The 14,594-nt window shown below is 49.3% G+C and overlaps 1 protein-coding gene across 2 annotated transcripts in view; it reads right to left on the bottom strand.

Moving 5' to 3' along the window:
* Positions 1–14,132, bottom strand: part of DGKI (diacylglycerol kinase iota) — a 491,392-nt gene extending 477,260 nt beyond the window's left edge. For both annotated transcript variants that reach the window (XM_064289678.1, XM_064289679.1), the window contains exon 1: positions 13,816–14,132. In XM_064289678.1, the coding sequence (XP_064145748.1) occupies positions 13,816–14,132 (317 nt within the window). The remainder of the gene's footprint in view (positions 1–13,815) is intronic.
* Between the last annotated feature and the right edge of the window lie 462 nt (positions 14,133–14,594).

Here is a 14,594-nt window from a genome sequence, read left to right as displayed (position 1 = left end):
GGAGTTTAGGGAGTAGTGCCAAGCTATAGGGAACCTGGTGGTGTAGTGGTTAAGAGCTACATCTGCAAACCAAAAGGCTGGCAGTTTGAATCCATCAGGTGCTCCTTGGAAACTCTATGGGGCAGTTCTACTTTGTCCTGTAGGGTTGCTCTGAGTTGGAATCGACTCAACGGCAGTGGGTTTGGTTTGTTTTTTTTTTAACCAGGCTGTAAAGGAGGCCTGGTGGCACAGTGGTTAAGCACTCAGCTGCTAACCTATAGCTCAGTGGTTCAAATCCACCAACCACTCTACAGGAGAAAGATGTGGCAGTCTGCTTCCATAAAGATTACAGCCTTGGAAACCCTATGAGGCAGTTCTACTCTGTCCTATACGGTCACTACAAGTCAGAATTGACTCGACGGCAACGGGTTTGGTTTTGATTTTGACCAGGCTGTGACCCAGGCAGCAGACCCAGTGGGTCACAGCAGAACACTGTCCTGTACAGAGCCGCAAGATGAACCCCCTATGCTGGAAGGAAACGATGGACTAAAATGAGGTAGGATCATGAGGATGGTGCAGCATCGGGCAGTGTAGTTGCACACGAGTCAACCTGAGTTGGAGTCAACTTGGTGGCAGCTAACAGGCAGGCTCTAATCCCTGCAGTCACGTCCTGGTCCCAGGAGACTGGTTTTATCACCCCATCTGATGCAATGGAAAATTCATATAATATAAAAAATAACCACCGTGGAAAGCTCAGTCTTGGCATCCTTATGACTGAAAGGATCAAAGCTCTCCAAAGAGCTTGGGCAGGCTTTGAGCTCTGTCTTCTCAAGCCGCCCTTTGAAATCTTCTGTTCAGCTCTTTTATTTAATCATTTCTTCCATTCGCTTTAGCTACTCTATGTTCAAGAGCAAGTTTCAGAGTCTCTTCTGCCCTCCATTTTGGTCTTTTCTTTCTTTCCTGCCTTTTGATGACCTTTTGCTTTCTTCATGTTGTTGTTAGCTGCTTTCAAGCTGGGTCCTGACTCATGATGACCCCAGGCCCAAAGGAACAAAATGCTGCCAATCAATGTTTGTTACGGCCTGCTGGATGTCCTATGTGACAGCGGACTGGACCCACTAAGGTGAAACACATAGCCCTCTTTCCTCCAGGGAACTTTGGCTAATAAGCCACTAGACTGTGGAAAACATGGCTATTTACCCACAGGAAATGGGAAAGGGTGAAAGAAGACCCAGACAGAGCAGCTGCAGCTAGGAAAGCAATATGCAAAGATAGTCACGGGCAGATCTCATCTCTGCCACTTAACCAGCTGTATGGCCTCACACAGGGGGCAGTGATGGTTCAGTGGTAGGATTCTCACCTTCCATGAAGGAGTTCTATTCCTGGCCAATGTACCCCATGCCCAGCCACCACCCATCTGTCAGTGGAGGCTTGCGTGTTGCTATGATGCTGAACAGGTTTCAGCGGAGCTTCCAGACTAAGACTGACTAGGAAGAAAGGCCTGGCGAACTGCTTCTGAAAATCGGCCAATGAAAGCCCCGTGGATCACACAGTCTGACCTGCAACGATGATGGGGATGGCGTAGGACTGGGCAGCATTTTGTTCCATTGGGCCTGGGGTTGCTGTGAGTCAGAGGCCAGCCTGAAGGCAGCTGACAACAACATGAAGAAAGCAAAAGGTCATTAAAAGGCAGGAAAGAAAGAAAAGACCAAAATGGAGATCAGATGAGACACTGAAACTTGCTCTTGAACATAGAGTAGCTAAACCGAATGGAAGAAATGATTAAACAAAAGAGCTGAATAGAAGATTTCAAAGGGCAGCTGAAAAGACAAAGTAAAACATCATAACGACATGTGCAAAGACCTGGAGTTAGAAAACCAAAAGGGAAGAACACACTCAGCATTTCTCAGCCTGAAAGAACTGAAGAAAACCACTCAAGCCTCAAGTTGCGATACTGAAGGATTCTATGAGCAAAATATCGAATGACACAGGAAGCATCAAAAAAGAAAAAAAAAAAAGGAAGGATACACAGAGTTACTGTACCAAAAAAAAACTGGTTGACTTTTAACCATTTCAGGAGGTAAGAACTGCTGGTACTGAAGGAAGAAGTCCAAGCAAGCTGCACTGAAGGTATCAGCGAAAAACAAGGCTTCAGGAATTCATGGGTTACCAATTGCAAAGTTTCAACAAACAAATACAACCGTGGAAGCACTCATTCACCTATGCCAAGACAGTTGCCTGGCCAACCGACTGGAGGAGATCCATACTGGTGCCCATTCCAAAGAAAGTGATTCAACAGAATATGGAAATTCACAGACAATATCATTAATACGGCATGGGCACGCAGTAAAATTCTGCTGAAGATAATTCAAAAATGGTTGCAGCAGTACACCAACAGGGAACTGCCAGAAATTCAAGCCGGACTCAGAAGAGGACATGGAACAAGAGATATCATTGCTGATGTCAGATGGATCCTGGCTGAAAGCAGAGAATACCACAAAGATGTTCACCTGTGTTTTATTGACTATGCAAAGGCATTCAGCTGTGTAGATCATAACAAATTATAGATATCATTGAGAAGCATGAGGAACCCGTACATAGACCAAGAGGCAGTTGTTTGAACAGAACAAGAAGATACTGAGTGGTTTAAAATCGGATAAGGTATGTGTCAGGACTGCATTCTTTCACCACACTTAATCAGTCTGTATGCTGAGTAAATAATCTGAGAAGCCAGACTACAGGAAGAAGAATACAGCATAAGAACTGGAGGAAGACTCATTAACAACCTGCGTTTTGCAGATGACACAACCTTCCTTGCTGAAAGTAAAGAGGGCTTGAAGCACTTACCGATGAAGATCAAAGACTACAGCCTTCAGTATGGATTACACCCCAACATAAAGAAAACAAAAATCCTCACAGCTGGACCGATAAGCAACATCATGATAAACAGGGAATGAAGTTGTCAAGGGTTTCATCTTACTTGGATACAGAAGCAATGCCCAAGGAAGCAGCAGTCAAGAAATCAAACAACGTATCACATTAGGCAAATCTGCTGCAAAAGACCCCCTTCGAGTATTAAAAAGCAAAGATGTCACTTTGAATACTAAGGTGTGCCTGACCCACGCCATGATATTTTCAGTCACCTCATAGACATGTGAAAGCTGGACGATGAATAAGGAAGACCGCTTTAGGCTGTTGACGAAGGATAGCAGCTCTTGGAACAGAATAAAATCCCTAGGTGATGCAAACAGTTTGCACTTGACTGCTAACCTAAAGGCTGGTGGTTTGGGGCTACCCAGTGATGCCACAAAAGAAAGGCCTTGAGATCTGCTTCTGTAAAGACTTCAGCCAAGAAAACCCTATGGAGCAGTTCTACTCTGTAATACATGGGGTCACCATGAGTTTGAATAGACTTGACAGCAACCCAGTTGTTTTTTGTTTTTTTTCTCATCGTAAGCATTTAATAAAATTAGTAACTTATAATAATTAACACTCACAAGTAGGTAGGTAAGCATTTGAGTACTTGCAATGAGCACTGAAGCCAAGGAAAGCTTTCTTCTTCTCTTTTACCTGCCCTTTACAGAAGTTTTTTTTTTTTTTTTTTGTACAGAAGTTTGGACATGGATGGGCTGCCTTGGCAGTCTCAGGAAACAGGGAGAGCTCCAGGCCCTACGGCTGTTCTGAAACAGATTGGGAGGGTCACTGTCAGGAAAGGCCATGCTCTGCAGCTTCCAGGGCCCAAGGCATTTCCACTTCCTATCAGAATTAGGGGCTAAAGACAGTACTTCCGTTGGAGAGAAACAATACACCGCTATTTAGTCTATCATTGAGAGAAGGCCAACTTAAAAGGCAGAAACTGTTTTAATCCAGGCTCCTTTCTCATAAACTTCTTCAGGGAGACAGCCTCAAATCCTGTCACACACACAGGGTGAGGAGGAGATCACAGCCCTTCCAGTCTAAGGAATGTTCTAGAAGTTTGTCTCAAAATGATACATGGAGCTGCTTCCAACTGCTTCCACATCAGCTTGTATAAAGCTTTTTTTATCTTTAAACAAGCAGCTTTCAAGTTTAAAAAAAAAAAAAATGTATTTTTCCACAGAATTCTGATATCTTTCTTGTTTACAAAGGAATGACATATTTTTTTAAATGTACTTTGGAACGTTCAAGGAGTCTGTTTTCTGGCTATTTCCTGAAAATCCACATGATACCCAAAAGCAACCAAACTGCCCTATCTTTACCTTTTGCGGAGAAAAAAAAAAGATTTATTTTTAGATCTACTTTGGGGAAGACTTACTTACTCAACATTCACATCACAGTCCTGCACCAGTTTTATTTGTTCAACAAACAGTTAATAGTCATCTACACCTTTAACAACTAACACTCTGTTGTTTGGCCTGGTTGAGATAACTGATGAAACATCCCAGAAGGCTGAACCTTCCATTTGTGAAATAATCCAGGGCAGGTGGCACCTGGGAAGCTTTTTTCTCTGATTGCCAGGACATGAAGTCAGCCGCTGTCTGGACACTCGATGAAGCAGAAATCAGCCAGTCAGGCCAGAAGGGAAATAACCTAGGCCCTCGAGCCCTGGAGACCACTCTATCTCTAGGGCCTCAGTCTTTATCTACGTATCCGTCCGTTCCTGACACCAGGAAGCTCTGAGACCCCTGCTACCCACCCCTCCATGCCTGACTTCCTGCCCCCAGATATCACCTGGGGTCTTGGCGGCTGCTGTGCGACTCCTCCACACACGACCTGTGCCTGTCTCCTCAGCCCTCAGCTTCCCACCTCTGATTTCTAGGGCTCTCTTTTCAGGAGCAGCTTTCTCCTCTTCACATGCCCTCATCAGAGTGAGCTCTTTTTAATAAGTTGTGAATGGAAAAGTACCCGCTCTGTACCTTAATGAAAGCCAAAATTTGCCAATTAGATCTCTTAAATATATGTTATCTACCTCATGTTCAGGCTATCTGAAGAATTTTATCACCAGCTAGGGCGTCCCTGGGTGGCACAAACGGTTAAGTGCTGGACCACTAACTGGAAGACTGGTGGTTCAAACCCACCCAGAAGCGCCTCTGAAGAAAGGCCTGGAGATCTGCTTCTGCAGGGTGACAGCCCGGATCAATCTGATGGCAACTAACAACAACAACATATCGATTCAGTCCCAACCCGTGGTGACCCCGCCTGTGCAGAGCAGAACCGCCCCATCGGGTTTTCAAGGCTGCGACCTTTCAGAAGCAGGTCGCCAGGCCTGTCTTCCAAGGTGCCTCTGGGTGGGTTCAAACTGCCAGCTTTTTGTCTAGCAGTTGAGCATTTAACTGTTGGTACCACCCACGGACTTTAGGCATTTGACTAGTGTTCAATATTCTGAAGAATAATAAACAAATCTGCCACTATCTGGGCTTAAATATGGGTAACACCACTTTAACAAGCACATATTTAGTGCTTACTTTTTTTTTTGGTGACAGGAAGCATTGTAAGTATCAATTCGTTTAACCTTCAAACAACCCTATGAGATGGTGATATCATTACCATTTTATACCCAAGGCACCAAGGGGCTGGGTTGCCTGTCGGTGGCCACACAGGAGGTGGAGGTGAAGACGTAAGCCCAGAGGGGAGGGCTCCGAAGCCGCTCCTCCACATCGGCTCTCGTCTAACTGAAAGTAAGAATAACGAGATGGCATTGCGGTTTAATTATTACCGCTTTACACGTTGACTGTTTTCCTCTACATCCAAACAAAGCCAGGCCACTACCACCATAGCTTAAATCAGAATTGCTTCCTTATCATAACATTATTTATGAATCTGAAAATCAAAAGGCCAATCTCCATTTGAGCAAAACTCAGGGAGGTTAAATGGAAGAACTTCAGAAGTCCCTGTGAGAATTCCTTTGCCTTTACAAAACAATGTGTTCCACTTCAAAGGCTCCTAAAACCTCAGAGCTGGAAGAAAAGAACGTTAAAATACATCTGCAAAGATCCTTCGTCCCACCTCTACCCAACCGCAGCTCCCACGTCCCACCTCCATACACATACCTGATGATTTCATTTTCTCTAAAATCTCCCCGACCAGTGCTCATTCAACCTCTCTTTGAATACTACGGATATCAGGAAACTCACTAGCCTTCTTTCAAATGCTTTATATGTTTCATGAATGAAAAAAATAGTTGGCACTTTTGTGGGGGGGGGAGTCCCTGGGTGGCACAGTTAAGTGCTCACCTACTAGCTAAAAGGTTGGCGGTTTGAGTCCACCCAGAGGCACCTCAGAAGAAATGCCTGGTGGTTTGCTTCTGAAAGGTCAACAGTCTTGGAAACCCTATGAAGCAGTTCTACTTTGGACACACGGAGTCGCCATGACTTGGAGTTGAAATGACTACAACAGTTTTTTTAAGACTTTGTTACTAAGTGAGTTAAAAACAAAACAAAAGCTTAGAGCCATTGAGTCGACTAAAAAAGTCTTCCTAAAATAACTTTCACACCAAAGTCAATCAGATTAGTTCAAGGAGGGAGTTGGTGAAGTAACACAGAACAGTGGTTGCCTGGGTAACCTCTGGTGGCTGGACAACGGTCAGGTCGGACTCCAGGAATGCTGGGTAGCCATCTTTCTGCATTTTTAGGTTTTTTTTAATCACAGGAGGGAAAGTCAACAGCAAGTCCCCTGAGGAGGAAATCAATACTGCCCCTTGGAAAGGACTGGGACAGATAGAAAGACAGCCTGGGAGCTAATTAGTGCTACTCAGAAGGCAAATTAAGGCCTTTTCTTTGACAAGCTGCAAATAGCTGGTTAAGTACAAGCTTCTGACACCCTTCTCCAGCCTCCAACAGCTGGCTAAACGGCTGAGGCAGGTAGTCAAACAGGAAGTTGTAAACAGAAACACAATCCCAGGCTGCTGGACAAAGTGTAAATGAAAAAACGCAGAGTTTCTTTAGAATATAATTTTTTTTTTTTAATAAGAAGAAAAAAACCAATGGAAAGGGTCGGGGAATGAAGAACAGCAGTAGTTTATTTAGGGGGAATTAGATAAGTCCGTTCAATGAGTATTCATTCAACACCTACAGAGAAAGAGGAATGAGAGTTGAAGATTCACATGAGAGGTACGGTTTCTGTCCTCAAGGAGCTAACGACCCAGTGGGAACAGTAATCCTAAAAGTAACTCTGTGCAAGGTGCGGGCTCAGTCCTTTACAGAGCGACTCATATGACAAGCTTCTAAGGTAGGTACACTATTGCGCCATTTTACGGATGAATATGCTGGTGGTGCAGTGGTGAAGTGCCTGGCTGCTAACCAAAAGGCTGGCAGTTCGAACCCACCAGCCACTCCACAGGAGAAAGATGTGGCAGTCTGCTTCTCTAAAGATTATAACCTAGAAAACCCTAAGGGGCGATTCTACTCTGTCCCACAGGGTCGCTATGAGTCGGAACTGACTCGACGGTGATGGGTTTCTGCCCAATAGAAGGAGCCCTCGTGGTGCACTGGTTAAGCACTCAGCTGCTTAACTAAAGGGCTGACAGTTGGGAACCACCCAGCAGCTCCATGGGAGAACGCCCTGGTGATCTGCTTCCATAAAGACTACAGCCTTGGAAAACTTCTGGGACAGTGTCACTTGGCCACATGGGGTCACTACGAGTCAGAATCGACTCCACAGCAATGGGTTTGTGTGCAGACAGAGATAACTTGGTGTTTTATGTCTTTAATCTTCTTCTACATTGCGTTGGTTTGTTATGCTTTGCAATAGGTTCCAACCAGTTCAAACAATCAGAAATGTGTCCATTTTTATGGTTATTTGGAGCAAATTACATTTCTAAGGAAAGAAAACCTCTAATGGCTTAGTGTTTGTTTAGCCCCTGACCTTCCTTCCTCAGCTGTCCACCAGGAGAAAAGCTCACACACCTCCACTCATTTGCAGTAATCACCGTCCTAAACCTACAATCACGGGGTCTCGGAAGAAACAGTCTCCATAGCCTCACTGTTACCCGTTAAAGATGGCAGATGTCTCAGCCCAAGGTCTTCATAGGTGTGTGCCTCTGAGCCCACTTCAAGAATGCCTTGAACGTGTACCCCAGACCCCAGCCTGGAAGGACAGAGGGGATACAGCCAGCTGGACCCTCACTGGGAGTCATCGTTTTTTCAAATTGGAAAGTGAAGTGTTAGAAAGAGTTATCTCTAGTCTAACTTAATGTGGCCCCACTGGGCAACGCTGCTATTGCCACAGAAGAAGTGAACACCAGCAAAGCCCTCATCGATTCTCTATCTGGAGCCCCCAGACCCAACACTGACACTCTCCCAGGTAGAAATCAAGCCTCTGAAAGATTAGCCAGGGAAGGTTAAAGTCCTGGGGACAGAGAATAACCTAAAACCTTGTTGGGTATGTGTCCTCACTGGGGACACTGACAGTCAGACAGTGCCAAGTAATTACTGAGGAAGGGCTTTCATCTGATCCAGAAGTCTCTGAATATCCAACCAACTTGCAAAGCACAGATAAAACACAAATAAGTTTCACTTACAAAGAAGGGCGCTACGTTCTCACACTCAGGAGAACAGCGTCCATCCACCACTACTGACTGCCACACAGGTGAGAATGATGTCCATGTGTCCTGTTTGATTCCCAATCCCCAGTCATGGTCTCGTAATTGTGTTTTGCAGGGCAGGATAAAGAATCAGAGGTCCTTTTTCACCTGGTTTCTAACATGAGAACGTTAATGTTCCCAGCTGCTACTTCCTTCTCCCACGAAGCCCTCCGGGTACCCCCACCTTGGTTAGTAAGGATAGAAAGAGAAACAGACGTCAGCATCTCAGGAGGCTCCTTCATGGTTCATTCTTCACAGCCCTGGGGCTCCAGACAAGCCAGCTAGTCCTTGGAAGGCAGGTCCATTGACACAGCCCCAGGACAATCATTACAAGGGGCACAGGAAGCTCTAAGGTGGCTGTTTTCACAGAGATAGCAGGTGGCAGATGGGTGGGTTTGTTCTGAGAAGCAGAATTAATATAATTTCTGGTCATCATGAGTTTACATCTATGTTATTATTCCTGAAATAGAAGTGGAGCTCCTGAAAATTACGTAGCCAGAGGGACAGGGTCCAAAGAGGAGAGTGTGCAAGAGGTAACAGACAGTCAACTGTGGTGTGTCATGGATGGGATGGAAGCACAGCTCCCGCTGCACACATGCACACACACACACACGTGCATGCACACGTGTACGTGCACACACACGTGTGCACCCACTCACACACACATGCATCCACACATACACATGTGTATGTGCATATACACATGTACCCACATACACGCACATACACACATGTAGGCACACATACACATGAAAAGCGGCCAGACCTAAAACGCATGTTTACAGAAGCAGCATGACGTGGTCTAAGAGCAGGTCCTTCGGAGTCAGGTCTGTGTTTAAATTCTGTCTCCTGCCAACCTCCATGCCCAGGTTAGGCCCCGGCTCAGGGCGACCCGGTGCCCGAAGGAGCGAAATGCTGCCGCGTCCTGCTCCATCCCCACGATCGGCTGTAGACTGGACCACTGTGATCCAGAGACTTTTCGTTGGCTGGTTTTTGGAAGCAGATCGCCAGGCCTTTCTTCCTAGTCCATCTTAGTCTGGAAGCTCTGCTGAAACCTGTTCAGCGTCATGGCAACATGCCAGCCCCCACCGACACGCAGGTGGTGACTGCCATGAGGTGTACTGACTGGGAATTGAACCTGGGTCTCCGGCACGGAAGGCAAGGATTCTACCACTGAACCACCAGTGCTTCCCCTGTTGTGAACCCGAGACCCTCATAATCATGTCATAGGACCATCCTGAAGGATAAATAAGACACAACGCACAGTGACATGTAGCACAGTGCTGACACACAGCAGACACCCAGCAAGCACCAATTACCCTCTCCTCGCTCTCCCTGGCTTGTCTGGAAAGCTTTTTTTTTTTTTTTTTTTTTTGCTGACTTAAATGGGAATTCTTACCACAGTTAAAAAAAAATAAATACAAGAGTTCCTATACGTTCCATAGTCATTTGCACATAGGTATCTGTTGCAGCGCCATAATTTGCAGAGAAAAGGGAAGTACTATTTTCACAGAAAAGTATGAGATCGCTGGTGCTGCCTTCTAAACCCCTCAGCTCTCCTGTCACTAGAGGCTTTGCTCGGGGAGGGGGCAGAGTCTGGGATAAAGAAAAATTCTCCTGGGAAATGGGTTCCCAAAAAGAGCCAAGAAAGGAAAGATAATGAGGGGGAATCTAGGGGCACATAAAGGAGTTTATTTTACTTAACAAAGTTAAAAGTCAAGCGAAATGAAGAATCTGCCTCCAGAAATGGTTATTTAAAGGCTTTTTGTAAAGGGCTCTGGTTCCTAAAAAGACAGGAGTCGCTGCATACGCCCGCCCACTCTCATGTATTTTTAAACCCTCACTTATATGTTCCTTAGCAACAGAGGGAGCAGATATGACCCCTCTACACACACACACGTACACGCATGCACACGCACACGCCCTCTCTCCCAGTCCCCCTGCTTCTCTCCTGTCAAGTGTCAATTCACTAATATCCGTGTTCTTCACATTTCTTACCTACCTGCAAATCTCCACTTCCCCACTTCAAAGGACCCTCTGACCCAAAGAGCCATACTTCACACCCTAACTGAACCCCTGTGCTTGGACTCCACTCAAGAGGTCTTCCTGGCTGCCCTCCGCTAGCCCCTTCACCAGCCACTGCCCCAGCTGCCCTCAGAAACAAGGTGATGTGGTCCTCACTGAAGAGACAACAGCCACCTCCAGCCAAAAGCTGTCCTCTCCTTCCAGACCACTCATCAGCCCACCAGCATATCGTCAGGCCCACCGCAGCTGGCTCCAGCATAGAGAGCTGCCATGGAGAGGGCCAGACCATGTGCTGTGACACTAAAAAAATAATAACCACCATGGAGATGGTCTCCAGGCCCCCAGGACAATCACCTACTGCCTCATGGTCCTTCCTCTGACATTGGGACTGCCAGTGGCATGACCTAAGAAGAGCTCAAAGATTAGCTACTTTGCCTTTGAAACAAACAGGGCCACAATGCTCGCATATTAGTGTGCCTAAGCATCACCTGGGGTGGTGGTGGTGGCTGTGTGATGTCGAGTTGATTCTGACTCATAGTGACCCTATAGCACAGAACTGAACTGCTCCATTGGGTTTCCTGGGTTGTAATCTTTATGGAAGCAGACCACCAGGTCTTTTCTCCCGTGGAGCAGATGGTGGGTTTGAACCACTGAGCGCTTTAGCAGCCAAGCACTTTATCAATTCTCCACCAGGGCTCCTATTGCCTGGGGAGCCTGTTGAAAATTACCGTCCACAGAGAGTTTGATTCTGCTTGTCTGGGCTGGTGGGCATTTTGAACCCGCCACCTGAGGGGGCGCCAGTGCAGGTGGTTCACTGGATTGAAACCTGTAAGGCTCTATTTACAAGGAAATGATGTTCACAAAGTGGAGCCCACTTCTATGGACTGTAGGGCAGGTGCAGTATTAGCATCCACCTACAGAGAAACGCAGCGCCCGTGTCCACCTATGCGTGTGTGCACACCTGTCTGTGTGTCTGTGTCCACGTCTGTGTGTGCACACTTGTCTGTGTGTCTGTGTCCACATCTGCGTGTGTGTGCACTTGTCTGTATGTCTGTGCCCACGTCTGCGTGTGTACACACTTGTCTGTGTCCATGTCTGCATGTTTGCACACTTGTCTGTGTGTCTGTCCACGTCTGCGTGTGTGCACACTTGCCTATGTGTCTGTGTCCACATCTGTGTGTGCACACTTGTCTGTGTCCACGTCTGCATGTGCGCACACTTGTGTGTCCACGTCTGCGTGTGCGCACACTTGTCTGTGTCCACGTCTGCCTGTGCGCACACTTGTCTGTGTCCATGTCTGCCTGTGTGCACACTTGTCTGTGTGTATGTGTCCATGCCTGGTGTGTGTGTACATATGCCTGTATCTGTGTCCATGTCTGTGAGTATACACACTTGTCTGTGTGTATGTGTCCACATCTGTGTGTCTGTGAGCACTTGTCTGCATGTGCCAGCATCCACATCTGTGTGTGGGCACACACTTGTCTGTGTATGTGTGTGTACCCACTTACTAGTGTATTTGGAGTGTGCAGCCCAGAAAGCCTCAGCCTCACTGAGTGCACATTCCCAGGACTGAGGCTGAGAGGAGGCCCTGCCAAGAAGCAAGCTGAGCTGATTTCCCTTGCAAACCTGGCTTTGCAGCCCTCCCCAACGAGGAGTGTGCTGAATGCCAGCGCCACCGGAGCGTCCCTCAGCCCAGGATCCAGCCCTGCATGCAGTTCACGTAATCACCTGGTCCCAGCCCACAGCTCCTGAATCAGGGTGAGCTCAGTGTCTGCTCCCCTGAGGGCCACACAAAACCAGGAAGTGGAACTGCCTGTGTCCTACCCTGGCTCCCAGAGCTGCCCCTCCCCAGCACCTGCCTATTTTTAGAAACCAAACATCTACAGAGAAAGCTCCACTTGGCCCTGCTCTGTGAGTAACTAAAAGAGCCACTCGGGTAAGACACTCAGTGGACGTAATGCGCGCACAGGATCAGGGGCAGCAACCTTGCCAGAGGAGCCGACAACACTTGGACACAGAGTACAAGTCCTGACGGCAGTCTGGGCGCAGGTCGTGTCTGCCGAGACCAAGTGATTCACACAGAAGCCCCCGCAGAGCAAGCCCACCCCCTCACAAACCCACATGCCCCTGTCATCTGCCTTTGCTTACATAACAGCACGTGCTGTGTCAGGCTTCATACCTGATATGGCTTTCTGGAAGGGACGGTGTAACTCAGCCGGAGTGGAGACACCAGGATGCTGTCACTGACCCCTTTTCAAGAAACACTCACAGCCCTAGCAAACATTTGCGGTCCTACGCTGACATATCACCTCGACTTTTAAAGTCCACAAGCAGGAGGGGTAGTGACATCAACTGTCCCTCTGGAATTCCCCAGGCCTGTCCTCGTCTTAATTCTTGCCTGGGATGAGCAGGGAAACCTTCTCAACCCTCATTTCTCATTTTGGTATCCTGACACAAAGCTGGATGATCTTTCATCATAATTTGGTGGTAATTTATCCCTCACTATCCTCGTCTCCCCAGTACATCCATCCTGAGGTGCAAGTATGGCCCCATTCTCACCCTGGTCCCTAGCTGGCCATGGGCGCCCCCACAGCATCCTTCTGGGCACACCCGAGGAGGGAGCGAGCACGTGGACAGGCGGATAACCAGTTGCGTATCTACAGGCACCGGTCCTCCTCTGACTCGATCCACGGGGAGTTCCCATGCAGGTCTGACTTCCACAAGGATTTCTCTTGGTACAGCGCTGTTCTGTCCTGCCTGCCTGCCAGAGGGGGTGATCTCAGCTCTCGAATTAGTGCCAAGGGTTCGTCCAGAGAAATCCAGAAGGGTGGGGAATGGGTGAAGACAGGCACCAGCTTAGGGGCAACTTTGAGGACGACTCTCCGGAAAACTGGCATCTCCGTCTCTGCTCACACGACCCCCCCCCCAACACACACACATACACGCACGTTTTGCTGTTGCTGTTCCCATCTCATAAAGGAAAACCGGGCAAAACCCTGCGCTCGCAGCCTCCCTGCACCCCGGAATGGTGAGATGGAAAGAGAAGAACGGAATCCCCGAGAAGGAGGCGAGAGGAGCCAGGAGAGAGGAGGGAGCCGCACACACGCGCGCACACACACACGCACACACACACACACGCACAGCGAGAGGCGGCGCCGCAGGTGCCCAACTCCGTGCAGGGCGCCTGCAGAGGAACGGCGGGAGTCGCGTGCTCCGTGGCACCTGCCTGGCGGCCGCCCGCCCACACCTACCTGTAAGAGACCTGCTTCCGGAAAGTTAAGTTCCGCAGCTTCTCCTCCAGCGCCTCGTCCTTGTCCCCGGCGCCCGCTGGCCCCTCAGCCGCCGCGGCCCCCGCCGCCGCCCCTGCGCCCCGCGGCTCCGCGCCGCCCTCGGCGCCCAGGCAGCCGCCCCCCGCGCCGCCGCCCGTCGCGCCCCTGTCGTCGGCCGCCGCGGGCCCAGGGTTCATGGCCGCGCCGCTGCCGAAGCCGGGCCGGGCGGCGGGCGGGCGGCGGGCAGGTCCGCGCCGCGCGCAGGGCAGCAAATGGCAGCCCCCGCCCGCAGCATCCATCCGCGGCGGCCCGCACCGGGGCATTGTGGGAAACTCCGTGCCTCCACTCCCCCGCCGGCCAATCAGTGGCCGCCGCGCCCGCCGGCCCCGCCCACTCCCCCCACCCCGCCGCCCTTTCCCCGTGGGGGCGAAAGCCGGGGCGAGCCTGCACCCGGGGCGCGGGCTGCGGGAGGGGCAGGGGAGGGGGCTGCGGGCGGGGGCGGGGGCGGGGGGAACCCCGGAATCCTGAACTGAGAGCCGGGAGGAAACTGCACAAAGCTGGTCTCCCCGGGGTGACACATGAGGACACGAGACCAGCACCCAGGGTCTGGCTGGTCCATCACCCCGTGGGTGGCAGCGCCCACCTGTGCCCCAGGTGCCTGGATGGCGGGGCAGCGTCCTCTCCACCGCGCACCAGGCTCGCCGAGCCAGGGGGAGCCGCCCTGTGCCAGGACAGCTTTGGGGCTGAAGGACCGGGGAGAG

This window comes from Loxodonta africana, chromosome 8, assembly GCF_030014295.1.
Source record: "Loxodonta africana isolate mLoxAfr1 chromosome 8, mLoxAfr1.hap2, whole genome shotgun sequence".
Classification (NCBI taxonomy): domain Eukaryota; kingdom Metazoa; phylum Chordata; class Mammalia; order Proboscidea; family Elephantidae; genus Loxodonta; species Loxodonta africana.
This window is presented reverse-complemented; position numbering and strand designations above follow the sequence as displayed.